Source organism: Petromyzon marinus, chromosome 49, assembly GCF_048934315.1.
Source record: "Petromyzon marinus isolate PM22_M1 ecotype Great Lakes invasive population chromosome 49, UKy_Petmar_22M1.pri1.0, whole genome shotgun sequence".
NCBI classification, from domain to species: Eukaryota; Metazoa; Chordata; class Hyperoartia; order Petromyzontiformes; family Petromyzontidae; genus Petromyzon; species Petromyzon marinus.
The window spans coordinates 9,086,631-9,107,678 of record NC_133715.1 but is presented as its reverse complement, the minus strand read 5'-3'; the positions used below and the strand labels follow the sequence as shown (position 1 = coordinate 9,107,678).

General features: G+C 44.2%; 1 protein-coding gene across 7 annotated transcripts in view; it reads right to left on the bottom strand.

Moving 5' to 3' along the window:
• Positions 1 to 21,048, bottom strand: part of LOC116953045 (dystrophin) — a 662,108-nt gene that overhangs the window by 463,698 nt on the left and 177,362 nt on the right. For all 7 annotated transcript variants that reach the window (XM_032972888.2, XM_032972885.2, XM_032972886.2 and 4 more), the window contains 3 exons: positions 7,792 to 7,964; positions 2,739 to 2,857; positions 275 to 441 (listed from right to left, as the gene is read on the bottom strand). In XM_032972888.2, coding sequence (XP_032828779.1) covers positions 275 to 441; positions 2,739 to 2,857; positions 7,792 to 7,964 — 459 coding nt within the window. The remainder of the gene's footprint in view (positions 1 to 274; positions 442 to 2,738; positions 2,858 to 7,791; positions 7,965 to 21,048) is intronic.

Here is a 21,048-nt window from a genome sequence, read left to right as displayed (position 1 = left end):
ACCGTCAATTAGTGGCAAACAGCGGTTGTTGTTGTCTTGTGCGCGCGTGTGCGTGCATGCCGAGATCTTGGCCATTTCACGTGGCCTCAAAACGCACCTAATTGGCACAGGTATCGCGCCGGCATCAACGTCACATCGTAACAACATGACGACTAGTTGTCGTTGTCGTCGTTACTGTTGTACATGGCACTGTTAATAGGGCGCTCACGAACGGCATGTCGCCTGGCAACGCCGCAAGCGTGAGTGTGCGTGTGTACCCCCCAGCTCTGCTCACCTGGTGGGTGTACCTCTGCTCTCCCTCCGCCCCGGCCGGCGCCACTGCCCGTGGGAGAGTCTCAACCTCTCGGATGGCCTCCATTGACACCTGCTTGGGGAGCACTTGGAAGAGCGACGTCACGTACATGAGAATTGACTTCTTGTCCGGGTGGGCCGTCTCGACGTCTGCGCACGGGAGGAGGGAAGCCACACAGCCAAACTTAATTAAAATGTACCGTGGCTGCTGCAATTTATCTTTAAAAAAAAATTCTGCAGGACACCGGTTTATTACATGAAATTATACGGTTAAATATCCATGAAAATGTATAAGCTTGGACCAGCTGGTCTGAGGCTGGCATTTTCTAAATGTTTTTTTTATCTAACTTAACTCGCTTCATGTGCTCACATTCTCTGTTCTTCGCCCGTAAGCCTCGGTGTTTAGATGATAACCGGTAAATGAACAAATAAAAAGCTTTAGGCTGTGAAATCTCAGCTTTCTTTTTATTTTCAAGGAACAGTTCGTGATCTGAAATGTTTATAAAGAGCCATTAGTTTTATTTCCTATGGGTTTTTTATGTTTTAATGATGAACATGAATTGCATAACACAAGGAATAAAAAAAGATTGGAAGCACAAAAAAATATGTTACGATCGAATTGAATTCCCCCCCTGCCCTCTACCCCCCGATGTAAAATTGATGTTTGTCAACTGCATGAATTGCTCACGCATTAGATCTTTGAAAGCTGCATTTATAACAATCATGAACCATTTTTTTTCCTTTTTTGCAGCGGACTAACACTGAAAAAGTATAACGTCATGCATCCCAAGATAGGCCAGTAATAAATGTGACTCTAAAGATTATTGATCCAGGAATCTCACATCAGAAGTCAGTGGCTTCACAAGATGTCTCTGATTTAATAACTGTACCTTTTTAATATAAAAAATAAATTTTCCAATTCCTCCCGAATCAATCCATTGTACAAAATAAACAGTGTACACCATGTGTGTGTGTGTGTACGTGCGCATGTGTGTGCGTGTGTGTGGGTCTTCGTGACAGAGGCAGCACCACTGGGAATATTTGAGGTGGGCCCAGCATTGGGTCTCCCCGTGCTCGGAACACTCCAATGCAAATCCACGCGTACAGTGCAATGGCCAAATTTTTCTGATCACCGTATTTTTCTGGTTACTGCGATGGGTCAAGCAACATTGTGCATTACCAACATGAATTTGCAAGTGCTCATAAAATAAGCCACTGTGAAGAACAACTAAATTGGAAAAGAAGGAAATGACATTGCAAGGTAGGTGATCTATTATGACAATGTGTATTTTAGGACCAATTCTTTTTTTTGGTTCCAACATTTTTTTCTTCCAAAGATGACTCAACGGAGTAGGCGTTAATGATATTGGGAAAGGGTTTCCCATAAGGAAACGTCGTGCCATTTTCAAAAGGTTGTGTTGATGTGTGGATTATATTTGAGTATATAAGGTACTGCTAGCTTACTGTGTGTGTGTGTTTCACGTGGTATATGTCACGGGAACGGCAAGCTCACGAACTATGAAGAGGTAAAGGGTACAGGTGCAGCCCTGCCAATTCTCTCTCAGGCCACTGCTGGTGGAACAGCCTCCAATAGAGGTAGCTCGAGAGAGTCCCTCAATAGTGTATTTTTGCCTACTCTTCCACGCTAGAAGAGTTGGGAGTATCCACACTTTGTACATGACACTGCAGATGCCAATAATTATGACAGGAACATGATAATAGTTACTTTAAATGCATTACCATTTTTTATATACTTAAACGTGACCTTTTGTTATATTACAGCAAATATTGCAATTGTAAAATTCAGACCGACCCAAAAAACGGTGCCATCTACCTAGCGCACAGTGAACAGCAGGTGTTAGAGAAGCATGCATAGCCTTAAGCAATATATTGTTTTTCCAACTTCCATACATATGTTCAATACCGCAGATTAGCACTATTAGTGAGTCTGCAAACTGTAGTAAAATTACCCATTAATGGGGCACTGCTCTCCTTAAATATTCAAACAAGAGATAACAAGGCACCGGAAGACGCCTTATATATTTCTTTCCCCAATTATTATTATTATTCTCTCCATGAGAAGGGTTCGAGAGAGAGAGGACATTAACAATAACACAGACCGCGAGCCTGTGCAATAGAAATTCACCGGTTACCATAGAAGCGGCAGCTCTTGCACTAATCATCGGTGTCGCTGTCTGTGCATGCTAAAGAGCCAACGTTTTTGGACCACGGGAAAATGGGTGCCATTGTGGTGCAGTGATGACTGCAGACTGCGAGCTGCAGGTGTGCCATGGAATGGCTGCGTATTACTAATCAGCCGAAGGACGCGCAGAAGAGGCTTCCGTGCAAAGTCACTCGTTAACTCTTCTTCTTCGATGGCTCTTTGGGCCTGTGCTCAACGATGACGACGACGATGAAAACAAATAATTGAAAGATGCCCTTCTTACCTTCCGGATCCAGAAGGCGGGCGATGTTCAGATGGTCCTGGGCGACATTGAAGGCGTTGTCGAGCCTCTCTGTGACCGTCATTTGGTTGGCAACGGTCTTCCAGTTAAAGAGGTCAGGCCTGTATTTCCGAAAAGCACAAAAAAAGACAAAAACATTATCGCGAAGTCCTTTCACAGTCTGCCGGGGTTCAGTACTACAAGTGGTGCCTATTAAGGGTGGCATGGTGCACAGTGGGCTGGTGTGGCCCACACACAACGCTCCCGGCCGCCTTTGTCTCTCCATAACTGCTGATGTGTACACGCTGCACCAGGTACTCATTTAGGGTAGAGTCAACCTAGGGAGGGACCAGGACTGGTTCAGACAACACCCACCACTGATGTTGGCCATGGCCAGGAATCTGTTCAAGACTAAACTAAGTTTATGTTGAAACTAAACTATAGCTGCTAATCTTATTCATTTCACTGGGTTCGTAGCGCAATTATAAAACCACTGTACCGTAACCCTGGGATACAAATGCACGCGTTCATATGGCAACCTTACACTATGTAACACGATTTTTGTTCCTGGGTAGTAAGTGTTTATTTTGTAATTGCGTATGCCTCAGAAGTATAGAAAATGGCTATTATTCCTGACAAACTTTGCTTTTCTGACCAGAACTTTACGTGAAGGAATGACACAAATGCACACCACGTTTTCTCATAGAAAATAGGCACATTTCTAAATATCACTGTTCTGGTCACAAAAGCAAAGTTTGTGGGGAATAATAGCCATTTTCTGTACTTTTGAGGCATAAGCAATTATAAAATAAAACACTTACTACCCAGGGACAAAAAATGTTTGTTACACAGTGTTATCACACATTACATTAGGATCCTTCAAAAGACAAAGCGATTAATCAAAAACATATCTATACATTTCAAATCAGGAAAATGACAATGCTTCCTGATTCCATGCACTACTACCTATACGTACATACACAAACATATACATCCATACATAGAAAAAAAAATTTGGTTTAATGAAATAACGGCAACTGTCAGCAAGCGATACCAATTCTGAAACTAAGTCCACGTTATCCGCCCTAGCCGTGGATTCCCCGGGCAAGATTTTGCTCAGTGTGGAGTGTGCCATTTGGCCATTAACGCGAGCGCAATCTATCTCCTCGAACGTGATGCTCGCCAAGCATGCCAAGCATCCCCTTCTCGTGTTGCCAGCCAAGAAAACGAGCAACCTTTCCGTGGAGGAACGACTCACCGCCCCCCCCCCCGCCCGGCATCCGCCACACGTGCCACACAGGACTTTGGCCACATGGTCTTATTCTTCTTCCGCGAGATAACAGCGCAAGCGTCCGCCAAAAGCAGTATTTGGCGCGGGAAAAAAAAGCTCGCGTGCTTGTCACGGCTTTCACGACACCCCCCCCCTTCCCCGTTCGTCGCTTCTCAATCTCCCAGTCCCTCGCTTGGTCGATGCCAAAAAAGCACCGTGCCTTGTCCTGCTCGTGCACTGTCACGGATGCACTGATGACCTGGTTCTATAAGCTTCTGCAGACGGTTGGTGGTTGTGATCGGAAAGAGAAATGAGGACACGCACTTAGAAAGGTCCGCTTCTAAATTAACGGACGTCCGTCAAAGCGTTAATGTTCCGCTTCAGGTCTTCCAAAACAGAAATTGGAATGACAATATGATAAATTGCACCTGTTTGATTTAATACTCGCCCCTTGATTGGCCTGACACTTATGTTTTACTTACGTGTGATTTACGACAGCTGAAAATGTACAAATAATAATTTGTAACCCTTTGACAAGCCAGAGGCCCACAATGAAGGTCTCCCTGGCTTTGTCAAATCACGGAGGTTCTTTGAGCATACTTCACAGTGCTGGTTAACTAACGTGTGTTGTTGAAGTGGGGGGCGGGGGGGGGGCTGCTTAAGATATCACGAACCACTGACGTTAGCCGTGGTTGCGTACGAAACACAAGTGGGTCAGATTCGTAGTCCAGAGTATCCAGCTGCTGCTAGAAATGTCCACGTGGTGATGAGCCACTTCGTTGAGCTTTGGTTTGTGGCCAGGTAACTTCTGACAAAGAGCGATATAGCTTAGTGGGCCTTAGATGGTCAAATAAAAAATAGTTTAGTTTGTGTTTGCCGTGCAGTGGACTAACCGTTATGCCTCCACTCCTCTCCGAAAAAGGCATATGAACAATTATTACTGCTCACATAGTTCTTATGGTAGCACTCATATAACACTTGCAATAACTATTCATAATAATATTTGGAAAGGCTGGATTGCAACCTGCTTTGCATGCAGCATAGCTGTGTTGCTATGTGCACACATTTCTGCAGCAAGTCAAAAATGAATCTCAATTTTAATGTTTTATTCTTGGAATAATGTATTATTCTGGGAAAGAGGAGAAAAAAATATCCGTATTAACAGAGGCAAATCTTTGCAACAGAATGCATTATGATTTATTCACACGTTCAACTGCAGTGTATTATATGTTAACCTCACCACTGCCTTGGGTGCTCTCAAGGTTCATTTGCAAAAATATAAATAAACGTGGGCCATGTTTTACAAATAAATACCAAATCCAGCGACCACCGCAGGCACTTTGTCAACATTGAAGAAATATCGATTTCATTAGGCATCTTCAACAACATTTCATATCATCTGAGCATCCAACGCACCAAGGTAAAATATCTCTACCATAAGCCACCAAAATAGGGGCATGTTATTTTATGTTGGAGATCGCAAACTGTCGTTTCGTGGAAAGTTTTATTTCTTACACAACAAGGTAATCATTTATCAACTGGGAAGCAGAGCACTTTGAACCCCTTAGTAAAAATCCATTACCTGGAGCAAATTGCAATCGTGTCTCTCAGCAGTGCAAACAGAAAAAAAAATGCTCATTGTATAGCCTTTAAAATGTTCTCAATTCTGACTTTGAGCATTCTCTCTCTTGCACACGCTCTCTTGCCTTACTTCTTGCAAATGTTGACTCGGCACTTTAAATCATCAAATGCATTTAAAACTCACTGACATGCATTCACAGCATCTCCTTTACAGCATGCTCCTTGTGGTGCTATTGAGGTGACCCGCTGTTTCACAAATAACAGGTTGCCAAAGAGAACCCGAACATAAAGACAAACAAACTGCTTCCATCGCGACTCCCTGAACCCAAAGTGAACATTTTCCTCAAGATGCCCATCTCTCCATCTAATATTCTGCATTCATCACCGCCAACTGCATTTGAATGTAATTTTCACTGCCAGCACTATTCCCCCCGCCCCCCCCCCCCCCCCCCCCCATTATCATGGTCTCCTGAAATGATTCAATTTTCGTTTTTATTTGAACAATTTCTGAGCACAGGCCCAAATCGGAGGTATGCCGCACCTCCGAATTAGCACGGTTGGCCCCGTACCGTGCGAAAGAAGTTCGACATACATACAAAGACCCCAAACATCAATGGCTAGCGCTAAAACAAACTTTAGAAGTCTTAATAGATAATACATTGGCAGGTGTGTAGGGAACTTATAGCGAGCAGGTGAAAATAGCGGGAAATTACGTAATACTTATCAGGATGAAGTCTCAAAACTGCACGCTAAAACAAAGACTTGATAGCATGTGACGGCGTTTTTATTAGAGAAGACAACTTTGGGACATTTCAGGGTCACCAAAAAGGCAGTTGACCAAAATCCCAGACTGGATGTAACAGTTTCCACTGCTCGCCAATGCACATTTCCCATTAACGTCTCTCTCGTGCAAGAGGATACCTACGGTTAGAAAGTGTTCAAGCAGTCAGTGAAACGGAAACAACTCCCATGGCCGCTGGTCCTATTTTCTGCCAGCCCTATGTTGCACTGCGCCATGGCCATCCCCTGACGACCGTCACCCCTAACCCCGATCGCGGGAACGGCACTCGGATCCAGGCCAAGTCTCCGCAGTTATCGGCTAAGGCTGAGGCATCGCAAAGCTGCTGAGTTTTGTATGCCTGCAGCGTCCAATTCAGGGGAACAAAGAAGAACAAATCTCCTCCACTGCGCGCACACAATGCATAAACCATGGAATCATTGCTCGCATTTTCCTAAAGCATTTTGCGGATTAACTTATATGCGGGCACATGTGCCAATGAGCTCAGGTCTATGTTTTTTTAGAAAAGTTCCAAAAAGTAGCGATGACAATGAAAAGGACACTGCAATTATAACTCGTAACTTTTGACAAGAGGCCACCATTCACTTTGACAGAATAATAAAAGCAGCAATTAATCAACATCATGGTAAAACAAACTGTCTCAAATGAAGTACAAGGAAATCAATAGATGCTGACAAAGCAAAACAATAGTCGATATTTCAGCCACCAGTCTTTGAATTCGGCCGATGAGTTTGATGATAGCATTTGACAAGTTTAAAATCATTATTTCAGTATCCAGCAAAGTTGTAATACCCCTTTGCATTCTTGCAAACAACTAAGTGATGTTGACGCAGGAGCTAACAAAAAAAATATTTGACAACAGACAACGCTTTGCGATGAGCTGGTGGCCCGCTTTGTCTCCCGTGTGCCGAGTTCCAGGCAAGGGGACCCCCAAAATCTCCCACGACTCCACGTTCCCAGGGGCTGGCTTCAGCAAAGCGGAAAAGGAAAAAATGCCTGCTGAGGCTGGAGGATGTCTTCACGTGAAATGCAACTAAATGGATTTGAAGGGCAACGTAAATCACCACAACAACAAGTGCAAGCCTTCCAGCGCCGACCGTGATATTGCGTGTGTTTCAGACATTTCCTTACAATCGGTTTGGCTCAGCATCTCATTTTTATCTTCATTTATTTAAGATCGGGGCACTGCGTAATGATTAGCGCAGTGGAATTGCAATCCAGATGAGGCCGATTCGATTTCATCTCCCGGCGCGTGGCAGTTGAAATCCAGGGAAAGTTGACCAAATCTCCACAAACCTCCATCCATCCAGCAGTATGGATGGGTACACGTGACAGTTACAGTCGAGCGAGCGTGAGCCCACATCGTGATGTGCTCTGGGAGGGACTTGCCACCCACTGGCACCCACCTGTAGCTGTGTATGAGGGCATTGAAGGCCAGCCCGTCCGACCAGCTGGTGGTGAAGTTGACGACGTTGACGGGGCGATAGTCCCGCGTCGACTGGCGCACCCAGCCCAGCAAGATCTTCTCGCTGTTCGTCTGCTGCAAGTCGGCCATCACATCCTTCATCACATCCTTTACCTGGCGGAGGGAGACAACAGGCGCAAGGGCACACGTGCAGGAAAAACGGTGTTACAGCGCGAAGCCGGCATTACATCGAGCAACTGCGTCCAACGCAAGGCTGCCTCCGTACAACAACAGGGGACAAAACAGAACCCCACGAGCTGATATACTGTGATCACGAACGGAGCGTGTTCAGCCTTGGGCCCCTTTTACTGTTATCCCTGCGTGTGGCAGAATCCCAGCGGTCACCAACGGGCCATTGTTTTCTTGGCCAGAGAACCGTCCGCTACTACTGTAGCTCGATTTCCGTGGCTTACCACGCCAGTAGCTGGCTGCTGTGGTAATTAAGCGTGGGATTACGGGGAGTGGAAAATAATGGCGGTGCGCACTCAGGTGACCTTGCAGCCCGATCACGTGGGAAAATACGGTGACGTTGCAATCAGTGTTGAATATCTGCAAAGTGCAAAACTATCGTAAAATTAAACACAGTTGTAGCCACTTTAGTCGAGTCAAAGTGATTTTCTACTGCAATTAACATGAAGGCAATACTCATCTCCTATTTACAGCCCTGAGCCAGTGGTGGTAATTCTACATTCCTATGGCGGGGGTGAGTCTATTCATAGAACAACCGCTGTTAGCGGCCCACAAAAAGAATATTTTATCGGGCCTGGAAGAATGATGGACTTGAACTTGCAACCTTCCAATTGCAAGCCACTCTACTGCTGAGGCACACGTGAGTGTTATGGCAATTCTTGCAAACAACTAAGTGATGTCGGCACAGCAAATAATAAAATGTGACGTTTATAATGACGTTTATAATGAGGTTGTGATTCAGGGGTTTAATGTGCTGCAGGTTTTTTTTTGTTATTGTAAATATATAATTAGAAAAAAATTAAACAGCTGAAATGGTTAAGTGTTTATGGTTGTGGTGCAAAAAATACCCCCCCGCAAATTTTAAAGCAGAACACTCAAGAGTGAATTTACCGGATAAACAAAACGTGCGTATATGTTCTTATTGATAACATTCTCAGCAACGAGTTTGCCCGCGAGCGAGGAAAGTTTCTTGGAGTGTTGCACACGACTGTCTGTGCCTGGAGCCCAACATTTCTCGAGAACGCGTAACAAAATGTGGCATCTCCGAGTCGGACACCATAAATACCGATATAAATGCAAGTTGTTGTAAAAAAAAACATTCATTTTGGTGTTTGGGATTTCAAATTAAAATCTAAAATATATATGGATGGAAAAAAAATCTCACCAAGATGATTCTTCTCCAACCGGAGTATCTTTCATCACTGGATATTTCGACAGCCTAAAGACCATTCTAGTCCCGGAGGTCCACATGCCACCTTACTAGGTTTAATCACTCAGGAGCTCCCAGAGTCTCACGATTGGTCTCGCGATGGCTGCCAAACCGTCCGGAGATGAAGATACTACAGTTGGAAAAGCATCATCTCGGAGATATATTTCCCTTCCCATAACAGTGGAGCTATCATGTTGCTGTTCTTGTTGTTGTTGCTGTGGCAAGTTTAAAAGCTGGGAGGCTGCATCATCACCCCATCATTCCTCAAAAATCAATCAAATGAGGGCCCCTTTTTTTGGAATTTATATCGCTGGGTCAGAATTGCCAATGGAGAGTGGCATTACCCAATGCTTGCCTGAGCACTTGTTTCTGTTAATTTGTATAACGGAGCAGCACCTTATTTCATCCGTCTCGTGGCCACACGACACCGACCGCTCCCATCACAAGTGGCCTATAGGTCTGCGGGCCTCTCTGCAGCACAGTAGCCGAGAGACTATTGTGACAACTCAGCCGACATACCACGTTTAAAAGAGTGCTCAGTGTCAGGATTAATGGGGCGTTTTGACTGCAACTGTTAAAATTTTGACAAACTCTCACAACGAGATAGACATGGTACCCTTGCACGGACAGCAAATGCAATCGAGGTAAGGAGTAACTGTTTTAAATCCAGGTTGCAATATGTTAGAATATAACGCAGCCTTTTCTTTAAGATTCATGTCGCGTAAAACAAAATAAATGCTTCCGACACAGCAGTCAATTACGCAGTACACAGTCGCTACTTTTAAAAATAAAATTGAAAATCCGCTCCCGCAGGCAAAAAAATAATAATGTATTCAATCTCAAATACATAACACACGTTTTTTTTTGGTCTCGGACTGGATATTATGCGTAACATTTTCTCTTGAATAAAACTAATGCCTTGTGCTCAATTTAAAAGATTACTTCCGTGGCCGTAATAACGAATGATGAGTCTAAGAGGTTTGCGGGCACGGCAAAACCCAAATATTTAAAATGAAAACGAGGGCTACAAATACACGGTGAGAAGCATAAGTTGCCTCTAAGCACCGGAAATCCGCTCGGTTCAACCAATTTAAGTGAGTATGCGTGGCCGAATTTGTTTCCTCTCGTTGCAAATATTTTGCACACTCAACTCCTTCATCCAGAGTTGGATAGCGCAGTTGGTCCATCGGAAAGACGCGTGTGGTTGGGTAAAGCGTGGGTGGCTCCTGTCTTTCCCAAGACATCTGGCCAGCGTAGAAGAGTAGGCCAAATACCCTCGAGAGGGGCTGTCTAGAGAGCTCCCTATCGAAGAAAGGCCCTTCCACAGCGGCGACGTGAGCAATTGCAGGGCTGCCCCTTTACCTTGTACTTACGAGTTGGCCAGCTGAGCAAATACGCTCATGAAATAGAAATGTTGTCTCCTGAAAATTAAGACAGCGATCGAGCCAGCTTCCACAAATGATGTCATCGGGTTGGCAGGGCAAGCGCCGCCAAAGCTCCATGTTCAGCTTTTTTTGTTTGTGTTGTATATTGGTTCCATTAATAAGAGCAATAACATAATTAGAGTTCTTGGCTCTCGAAATTCACCACGGCGGTCCACACGAGGACACGCTTGCCGGGTAGAACTCGCCGCTCCCAGCGGAGTTTGTCTTCTTAAGTACTCATTATATATTTTCTTGATTAAAATATAAACTACGCAACCAATGTGCCGATGTGGTGATGCTGATGACCAAAAAAAGCCAAACGACGTGCTTCAATGTGTCACGGGAGTAGATTGTGAAAAGGTAAATAGTATTTGGAAGGCGAGCACGAGAGAATTAAAAAGAAAATCCAGAGATAATCAATCTGACTAATGGAGATGTTAATGCACACGTTCAATCAGGTATTCAATTGAATCGAGCATTTTTGGGTCACATTTAACAATGCATAACCAAAATAAGGCCAGGTAAATTTCGCTTAAAATCATTGTGCAGCTATCGCATGAAACAGTACACGTTTGGCCTAAAAATCCATGAACGCTCTGAATCCCTGAAACATTTTCCTGAAAATTCTGATAAAGAAAATGCATCGGTGAGCAAAGTGGCAGAGTACACAGAGCGCCGCGCTATGAACCCAACAGCCTGAGTGGGATTCCTGGCCATGGATGACATCAGTGACGAGTGATATATAGAGTTATATATATTCGAACCGCTCAGGGTCACCACTTCACCAACCCGAGCCGACGAGGTTTGGCGGAGCATGGGGAAGCGTTCATCTGTCAGTGGATTTGACACGTAAGGGGAAAAAAATGCTCTGGCAAAAAAACAGTCCATGGAAGAGCACGATTATTCTTTGGGTCTTTCGGTAAAGTCACGTAGATAGGTTCAAAGAAAATAACAAAAAACGGCGTCGTCTCGCGATCGAAACGTCGTAGTTTTTTTTGTTATTTTCTTTGAACCTATCTACGTGACTTTACCGAAAGACCCAAAGAATATTAATTCCTGCAGTCACGAAAGCTTTAAGTCAAGATAGAACACCATTAGTCAATATTGAGCACTGTGTATTTTAAAAATTAAAGAGGCACTTCTATTAAAATGCTGAATTCTCTGAAATGTATCCGTAAATTTACACAGCCCACTAGACTTCCCTCTAAGTGTAAGAAACAAACTGTTCCATCGATTACAATCAAGGGATACTCATATATGCGAGATGTAGTCGTCAAGGTTGGCAGAATTAATGTGTTGCTTCCATAATAAGTGAGCTGTCAGTTTCCCTACAAAATCAGTCTCCAGCCAGACCAATACATCACGAGCGGCCATTACTTGGCAGCCCTAGAGGTCTTCAACTGAGATGTGTTTCAGTCACTTCATCGCCAGAACGCAGCGGTCCTCAATCCGTGAGTCAAATGACGTTCAGGGGGGCCGGCGGAGGGAGAGGGGGGGGGGCAGCTGTTGCATGATTACCGTGCAGGAGAAACCTTAAATGTGCAAGTGGAACGCCGGTGCCACGTTGCAGTGGCCCGCACGAACACCGCGTTGACGAGAGGCATGGACGGCAGAGATCGGTTTGAGCGATTCACGCAGCTATGGTGGAGGAACGGGGGGGGGGGGGGGTTGTGTGAACCAATGGTCTTGTTTGAGGGGGCAGCCAAACCAAAAAGTTTGAGAGCCACAGCGTGTCAGCCTGCGTCACGTGTTGACGCGACACGTGCCTCATTCAATTCGTCGCATTGGCTTGAATGTTCTCGGTGTCATCAAAGCGATTTATTTTCTTCACACATTGCGTTCGTGGCCTACGTTTTGTCACAACACTTTGCTCGCGATAACTCGCAGGGCGCCGACTCACATTGGCAGCGCCTGCTCGCGGCGTCGCCCTTTTGGGTCACGTGACTTGGCTAAAGGCGAATGGGCAGCGGTGGTGGCACCTTGCCTTGATCACGCGACTGCTGGCGGAAGGGACTTCACTAGCCGGAGTTCTACAGCGTCCCTTTAGAGGATATGTGGTCGATTCTTCCACGCTTGGCTGGACCTAACCAAACTTTACCCAACCGTGCCAGACGTGGTGACCGGCCAAATGTGATGTACCCATTAATACTGCCGGGTGGACGTAGCATTGAGGAAACTTGCCCCATCGTTGCAACTGCCACGCCGGGAGATTGTAAGAGGCGTGCAGTGTTCCTAACTATTACACCCATGGCAGCGTGTCTCCGTGTTTTGACACTACAGCAGTCATGTTATATTGCGACGTGTGCACAATATTTTTTCGTGTAATAATATTCATCATGTCATTTTAAACAAACAAAAAACCCATTCAGTTTCTATAAAGGCCTTCAACTGCAATACATCTTTACCTGCAAACTTTTTGACAGGGCCTCATATGTTTGTTACAGAAATGAATTAACACTCAACTTGGCAGATCTAAAATGTCGAACGACTAAAGTCGATAGTTTTACATTACACGAATCACTTTCATAAAATATAAAATTATATCGTTTATATTGGTTGCCTTTCCAGTTCTTCAAATAGGCAGATGCTTCTTCTTGGTTCTTTCGGTAAAGTCACGTAGAAGGGAAATAATAAAATAATACAAATAAAGCAATAAAATAAAAAAAATATCATTGTTTTAAAAACATAAAATAAAAATGTTATTATTTTATTTCCCTTCTACGTGGTAACTTTACCGAAAGAACCAAGAACATGAATCCCCGCAGTCATGAAAGCTTCAAATCGAAATTTAGGCAGATGCTTTTTAATCACCACAAACCTACATTAACCGCAACAGTAATCCGCTCGCAATCTGTTGCAAAAATGGAAAAGTTCACAAACAGCTGATTTGCAACTTTTTTGAGGAGAGAGAAAAGCAGCGGCAAAAAAATAATGTTTGCCCGGTGAAGGAAGGCAAACTTGAATACTTGACATAATTTAGGCATCGTCGCAGTTACTTTCCCGGCAACGGCGGAATATTTAATTCATTCGCAGAAACAGCCCGAGGAGGTATGAACTAAAGCCCTGATCACTTATGAGATGGTTACTGTTGGGGGGGGGGGGGGGGGGCAAGAGAGAAGGATGAAGGCTGATGAACTGCATGACATGCATGAAGCGAGAGAGGCGACTTCCACTTAGTGTGTGGGGACCTGCCCTGCGCTGTGCCTATTTTCTGCAAAACCATCCCCTGAGATAATACCCAACGCTGCTGCTGCTGCTGCTAGAATGGGCTGAGGAGAAATATTCCAGAGCATTAGTCTCCTTCACATTAAATGCGTAGAAGGCTGCAAGGGCCCAGGAAAATCCCACTCCTCCGACACCCAGCTGATTTGGCTCAAGTGACTTGCCGGGGTACAGGAGTGGTTTACAATACCTGTTATCTGTTAAATTACTCTTAAAATGAGCAATCCAGTACAAAGAGGTTTTGGTGATGGTGGTGGTGGTGGTAGTGAAGAGAAAAAAAAAGTGTTTTGTCTTTTGCGCTTCATCGCTGTACATTTCCCAGCGCGTCCCAATCTTCGTGCCGGTATCACAAGCGAAATTGCACCGCGCTGATGTGATCCGCGCGTGGAACCGCTTGGCTCATGCCCCGGACTGTGGACGCCACCTCCTTACGCATCGGTAATCGATATTTCTTGAAAACAATGCCAGAACTTGCTCATTGCAGAAACTTGCTGTGTTAAGAAGACAAGAACGTGTCTGTCCAGTGCTTGCCGAGCTGCATTGGCTACCGGTTGCCGAATAAATGCACCATAAGGTGGCACCTCATTGCACACAATGTGATTGCCACAAATTAACAACAATATCTTGCTGATCTCGTTAAGGAGCATAAACCATCATGCGGACTCAAGTCATCCCTGGCAGCGGACGTTTGGCTAGCCAAAGAACAAAGACGGTCACCGCATCGCGCGCTTTTGCGGCCGTCTGGAATGCTCTTCCTTCCGATATTAGGAAACCACTGGAGCTGTGCACTTTTAAATCTAGATTTTAAACTAATTTCTTTAGAACTGCTCTTGGTGTTTAGTTTATTGTCCTTCCCTTCCCACCTCCGATTAGCACGGTTGGCTATATACGCATGGTGCTAAAGAAGTTCAACACACATACATATTTAAATAAAGATGCTGCACTGAAATTGCTTGCACTCATGCCCACTGACGGCGGCAAGGGCCTCCACCGGAGGGAGGTCTGGAGGATATTTGTTCTACGCTTTCACACTGGCCAGACGTCTTGGAAGTGGTGCGAGTCACTCCCCACCACGACACCCCCATCACACGTGATTTGCTGATCAACTTCACTGCGGTGGACCCATTTATACTGCCGGGTGGCCAGAGGCGGGGAGGAGGATTTAGAGAGAGGGGGGAAAAACGTGCACGATCGTTTCAAATGCCGTGCCAGACGATGGAATCGAACTGGCGAACTCTAGATTTCAAGCCCAGTGTGCAAACCATTACACCACAGAGTACTGTGGAGATATCCAGAACGTCTTAAACTATTCAGCTATTCACACCAGATGCATATCATTTGTCAAAAACTGAAATTGTCGGCCTGTAAAATCTGACACGGTCTTAAAAATGCTCAACCGTATTTTAATCAACAAATCAGCATGTCAACCTGCAGAGAGTGTCCATCATGCACAATAATCATGCAACAAAGGACGACGGAAAATAATGCTGGTGGACAAGCAGTGTGCGTGCGAGTCATCAACCACTCTTCACTCGTGCTTGTGAAAAGCTTCCGTCAAAACGGCGAGGCGTGACGATACTTCAGAGAACAAAGCAGGTAACGGTAACGGAAAGCATTTTCAAGTGCCCATCCATATTATTATTATCCAATTTTAAATTGATGACACATTTCTCCGAGGTTGGACTCAATGCCATACATTATTCATATTGTTCGCTGTCTGCGAAACTCAACCGCGGGGTTTTGTGCACGTTTGTTTGGGTTATTGTGAGAGAGAGAGAGAGAAAAAAAAACCGTAAAAAAAACAAATCAGCATGACAAAAATGTGCAGGAAATAAATTGCTCATCCAAAAGTGATTCCGTGGGCACATGGCACTCCGCATGCATTACAATCGTGTGCAAAAAAAATGTACAGCTGTTCGTGCCAGTGACAAAACAAAGATGTACAGTGTGCTCACAAAGAAATGTGCAATGCTTCAAAATCACATAACAATAACATCACCTGCCGAACACTAAAAATGACGAACACTCAGAGAGACAAATGGGTCAAAAGTATGACTGGCCTCAGAAACTGAAAGCTAAGATTTGAAAAAGAGATTTGGGTATGACTATCGCGCACCACACAACCAACAAAGGCACGAGTGATAATTCCCTGAAATGCTTTCGGGTTGAAACGTGAGTGTCCAATGTATCGGACGCCATGGTGAAAAACACACTGAGTGCAGCCATAAAATACATCGGAGAGCTAGACAGCAGGGAACCCAAAAGCCTACACAATAGTAATGCAGCGACAACCTCCCTGGCATTCTGTTTTGGGATTCACCGATCCGGGCTGCAGCATCCATCTAATGCTCTCATTTGGAGCTTGAACAGAAAAAAGGTCACGAGCAGTGAGCACAAAAAAGAAGAGGAAAGCACATCGCAGAGCGCCACACCGAATGAGTTTATATGGAGAGTATCCCGCAAGTCTTAGCTCCTTTACCAGAGTAATTATACTCCTGCGAAGTCTCGAACGAGGAACCGATTGAAGATCCGACGCAGGAGATATGAGCTGGCTTCGGCCCAAATAGAAGACAAAGTGCCCGCGCTTGTAATTGGGTTCGAACACGCGGCAGGTCCGGCTATTTCTATTATAAATGTAAAACGCAAGAGTCGCCCGAAATTTGAGTGCGGTGAAGCACAATCCCACTCATTACATTGCCGACTGACCACTGCCCATTGTACGCTTACACAGGAGGTACGGACGCTACGCATTCAGCAACGGGAAACAACCAAACCCAACGTGCAATTGAAATATTTTGGCGGTTGCTCTTCAAATGCCACACGAGAGAGTGTAGATTGAAATTCAAGTGTAATGGGTCAATGAAAAAAAAGTCCATTAAGACTAAATTGGCGGCTTCACGCTGGGCTGCGACAAGGGGCAACCCACGCCAAACACAGACATCAATTGCCACCGATGTTCAGAGATCAAGATTTCAAGCCCAGGATGGTGGGATTGTAACAAGCTCACAATCAAGCACACCCGGCACTCTCCATGAACATCAACGTCACATCTTAACCCAGCAGGTCAAGTGAATTATATCACAAAAGCACCACATGCACATGATTACTTTTCGTTTTGACACCACGTGGAAAAATATACTTAAGCGACGTGTAATTGTCATCATGTTTGTTTCACTTATCTATCACGGCATCCCTTCCCACTAGTAACCTCATTACTGAGCAGTAAAAACAAATCATGTGTATATGTTTTTTTTATGATTACCCATTCATGCGAATTGAGTAAACTACCCTGAGCAGTTGATATATTGTGTATATAAATTCAGTCCTGCACACAAACTCTTTGCGAGATAGTGTACCATGTACATATTTTGCCAATCTGATGCCATCATTTTCACCGCATTAGCTTACATTATTAAAATGAAAAATGTGTGCGTTCAAATTAGTGTTTACTGATAAACACGTTTCGTTAAATTTTCAAATGAAATTGTTAAAAACAAATAAATACATTATGAATTTGATTACATAAACCGTGGAAGTTATGAATATGTAATACATTTAAATCCAAAACCATGAAAATACAATGTAAAATCTGACATTGGGGGTAAAAATCCAATAAGTCCAAGAATTAACACAACACTCATTCCTACTCTATCAATAATATGTTATCAATTACCTATTACACACACAAATCGAAAGCATGAAGGCACCTCCACATAATTCCAGAGGTGGAATTTGAAGCCATTCACAAGGCTTCTCCCAATATTCTAGACTGATAGGCGGCAGGCAACAGCGTTCGTCAAGGTTGACAGTATATTTCCTAAGAGCTCCCGACGGCAAGCCAAAGGCCTGCAGGGCAAGGCCCCTTGGCTGAATTTTTAAAAAAGTCCATTCCCGCGGCCCTACAAAGACCTTTGCCGAAACAACACACCCTTATAATCACGGTCCACACACTATCATGTCTGTGATTAACACCGACATTGACAAATACGGCCTCTTTTCTGTGACATTTCTCTCATTGAATGGTTCACGGCACAACCCATGCACCTTAACCCCCCCACACAGCTTTAACCCTTCATCCTTGGTACTCTGAGGCACGAGAAGAACACCTCAAATTAGCACGGTCGGCTACGTACGGCGCAAAATGAGTTTAGCATACGTACATACGAGGGAAAGGTAAGTGGAGCACAACGAGATGGGATTAATGAACCTGCTGTGTGAGAGTGTCCCAATAGCCATCCTACAAATGACATGTTGTGGAATTTCTGAACACTTAAAAATGTAAATGCAGCAAAATTTCCGAATGTTTTTTTTCTCCCGTAAATGTTCTATACATATATTCATTCTACACCCTGCATATGGTCACCCGTTGTTTAAAGAAAGGTTAACAGCAAAATACAATGTTGCAAGGGATTCAATAACTTTGAATCTGCTGTCAATTAAATTGGCTACGATCTTGACCCCAAGAGAAGTAACAAAGCCTTAAGGACCAAACATAAACAATGTCTGCATCATAGAAAGCAGTGCAAAAAATAATGTTAGGTCATTAGCTCATTAGCCTCTGGACAAATGTGACATCGCCATTCACAATTAGCCTCCAATGCCATGCGGATATTTTGAACTTCACACATCTGAATTTTGATTTAAAGCTTTCGTGACCGCAGGGATTCATATTCTTGGTTCTTTCGGTAAAGTCACGTAGAAGGGAAACAATAAAATAATAAAAAATATGAAACAATGTTTGGTCATTAGCTCATTAGCCTCTGGACAAATGTGACATCGCCACTCACAATTAGCCTGTACAAAAGGCATGACAAACAAAAGACAGCTACACAAGTCTGAAACATAAAGATACAAAAAATAAACCACAGTTGGCCAAATCGCTCAGGGGTCAGATCACTGAGCCAGCACAGCTGACATCCTGGGTTCGACTCTGTGACGAAATCAACATTCAGAAGTTGTAGCGAGTTGATGGCCCAGTCACCAAATGACTGCAATAAAGCAACCTTATTAACTTCGGCTGTGAACGACACACTTCACTCACCGAACACGACCTACCGATCGACAAACAGAAGATAAAAAAGATATGAAACACCCAGGACAAACAGCACATAAATTATAACAAGTACCGCTATAGAGCTTTATCTAGAAACACTGACTGCCTTGTGTCATCACGACATCAGCATCACGTATAATCAATTTGTGCTACCGGTCAATATTAGCGATGCTAAGAACGCAATAAGAAATCATGTTTCAGAGCATTAACCTATTCCATGTCTTCTCCAAAGCAGCCTTCTCCTATTCGTTTTAGATGCCTCTGCATCAATTCACAAGCAATGTCAGACAACAACTGGCAAGTTGGAGGAAGATTCCTGAGCTTAGTGGCAGCTGAACAAATCATCCGAAATTGTATCTGGGTGGTCAAACATGTTAATCGGTGCAGGCACAGGAGTAAATACTGGGCGCTGGGGAGATAAAATATTTGAGATAAATCATTCCCCGCACGTCAGGCTGCTCGTGCAGGCACTGTGGTCCCAAAAGCAGGCCCAATGAGCCCCTTAAAATGTCAAGTCCTGGGACACCTGTTATGTTAATCCCTCGTCTTCGGGAAGCCTCCCATAGGTGCAATGAATTGTAAATGAACTTGAGGGTTCTAATTGGAGTCAGTGTCTTATTCCACTTAATGTTTAAACATGCATAAGGAGCGGTTGTCACGAAATAGTGTTCAAATAGATGTTTGCTCGTAACCACCAAATTTACCCACCACATCACATTCGTAACATAGACAATTTAAAAATAATTAAACTGTGAGACTCATAAGCACCATTAAATGGTTACATTTAAAATGTATTAAAGTGTCACATTCCCTGCACATATTAGGTGCATTCCCATAATGTATGCAGGTGGCGTCACCGTGTTAGATTGTAAACATTTATTTAGCATTTCACAATATTTTATAGAAATTAATATTTGTTTCCTATGCTGAGGCGGACTATGACATCACGTGATAGTGAAAGGTGGCTGAGGCCTGGGGAAGGTCTTCATCCAGCAGTGGACTGACCATGGCTGGTGATGATTATAAACAAACAAGGCTTCAATAAACAAAAGCACCAAATAAATATATTTATTTTTAAAATGTTATTTTTGTCGTTGTTGACCACATTAGTGTGCCACTGTTAATTGTGCAATTTACTCACAATAAGATAAGAAAGAATTGAAAATGATCACCACCCAGGAAATGTGTGTATTAATCCTAGAATGGATGGACGCCTTGAGATAAAAATATGACAGGTACAGTATTAACAACATCCAAACTTCTATTTCCGTATCCGAGAAATCCACAACAGTACAATCCCAAACGTACACGCAAATAAATGACAACATTAATGATGCCCTACTTAACCATCATCCAGCAGCGGATGGCCATGGCTGATACGGAGATGTCCTTTGCAAAATAATTCAAATCCAATTGGGCTCTTGCCTCTTTTGGCTATACACAAGGCAACTACTGAACCAAATAATTGATCACACTCTCCCAAGCCGTTACCATCCCTCGTGTTACCAAAGCTCATGGTGTCATCTCTCACGATACTACGGTGGAACAGTCCACGCAGCGCCTGCAGGCGAGCCGATTTCACCTTTGCAACATCTCTGCAGCGGACATCCTCTTGGGGTGCAATCAATTTACACCACACACGTAAATATATAAAAATAAAAACTTTTATGTTGCTGAGCAAAGGTCCAAAGGCCCAGACACCAAGCAAGCAAGCAAGCTGGCAACAAACCACAGGGCCGAAGGTGTACTGGCTGAGAGCTAATAACACGTCGCACGCACGAGGCAAAGTTGTACGAGGAGCTTGAGACGAGAGACGATGGAAGGGAATTCCAAAGTCGAGCGGTACGGAGAATGACTGATAAGTGCTTTGGCCTACAGCGTGGCGGTTGAACGCAGTACGGATAACAATTTAACATGAAATACAGCATACACAGGTATGCGTGCGTGCATAGGTGCGTGCATGTGTGCGTAGGAGTGTGCGTGCGTAGGTGCGTGCGTGCGTAGGTGCATGCACCTATGCGTGCGTGCATAGGTGCATGCATGCCTGTACGTTCGTTCCCCTCCGGTGAGATGTTTGTGGGTGCCCGAGGATGCAGCCAA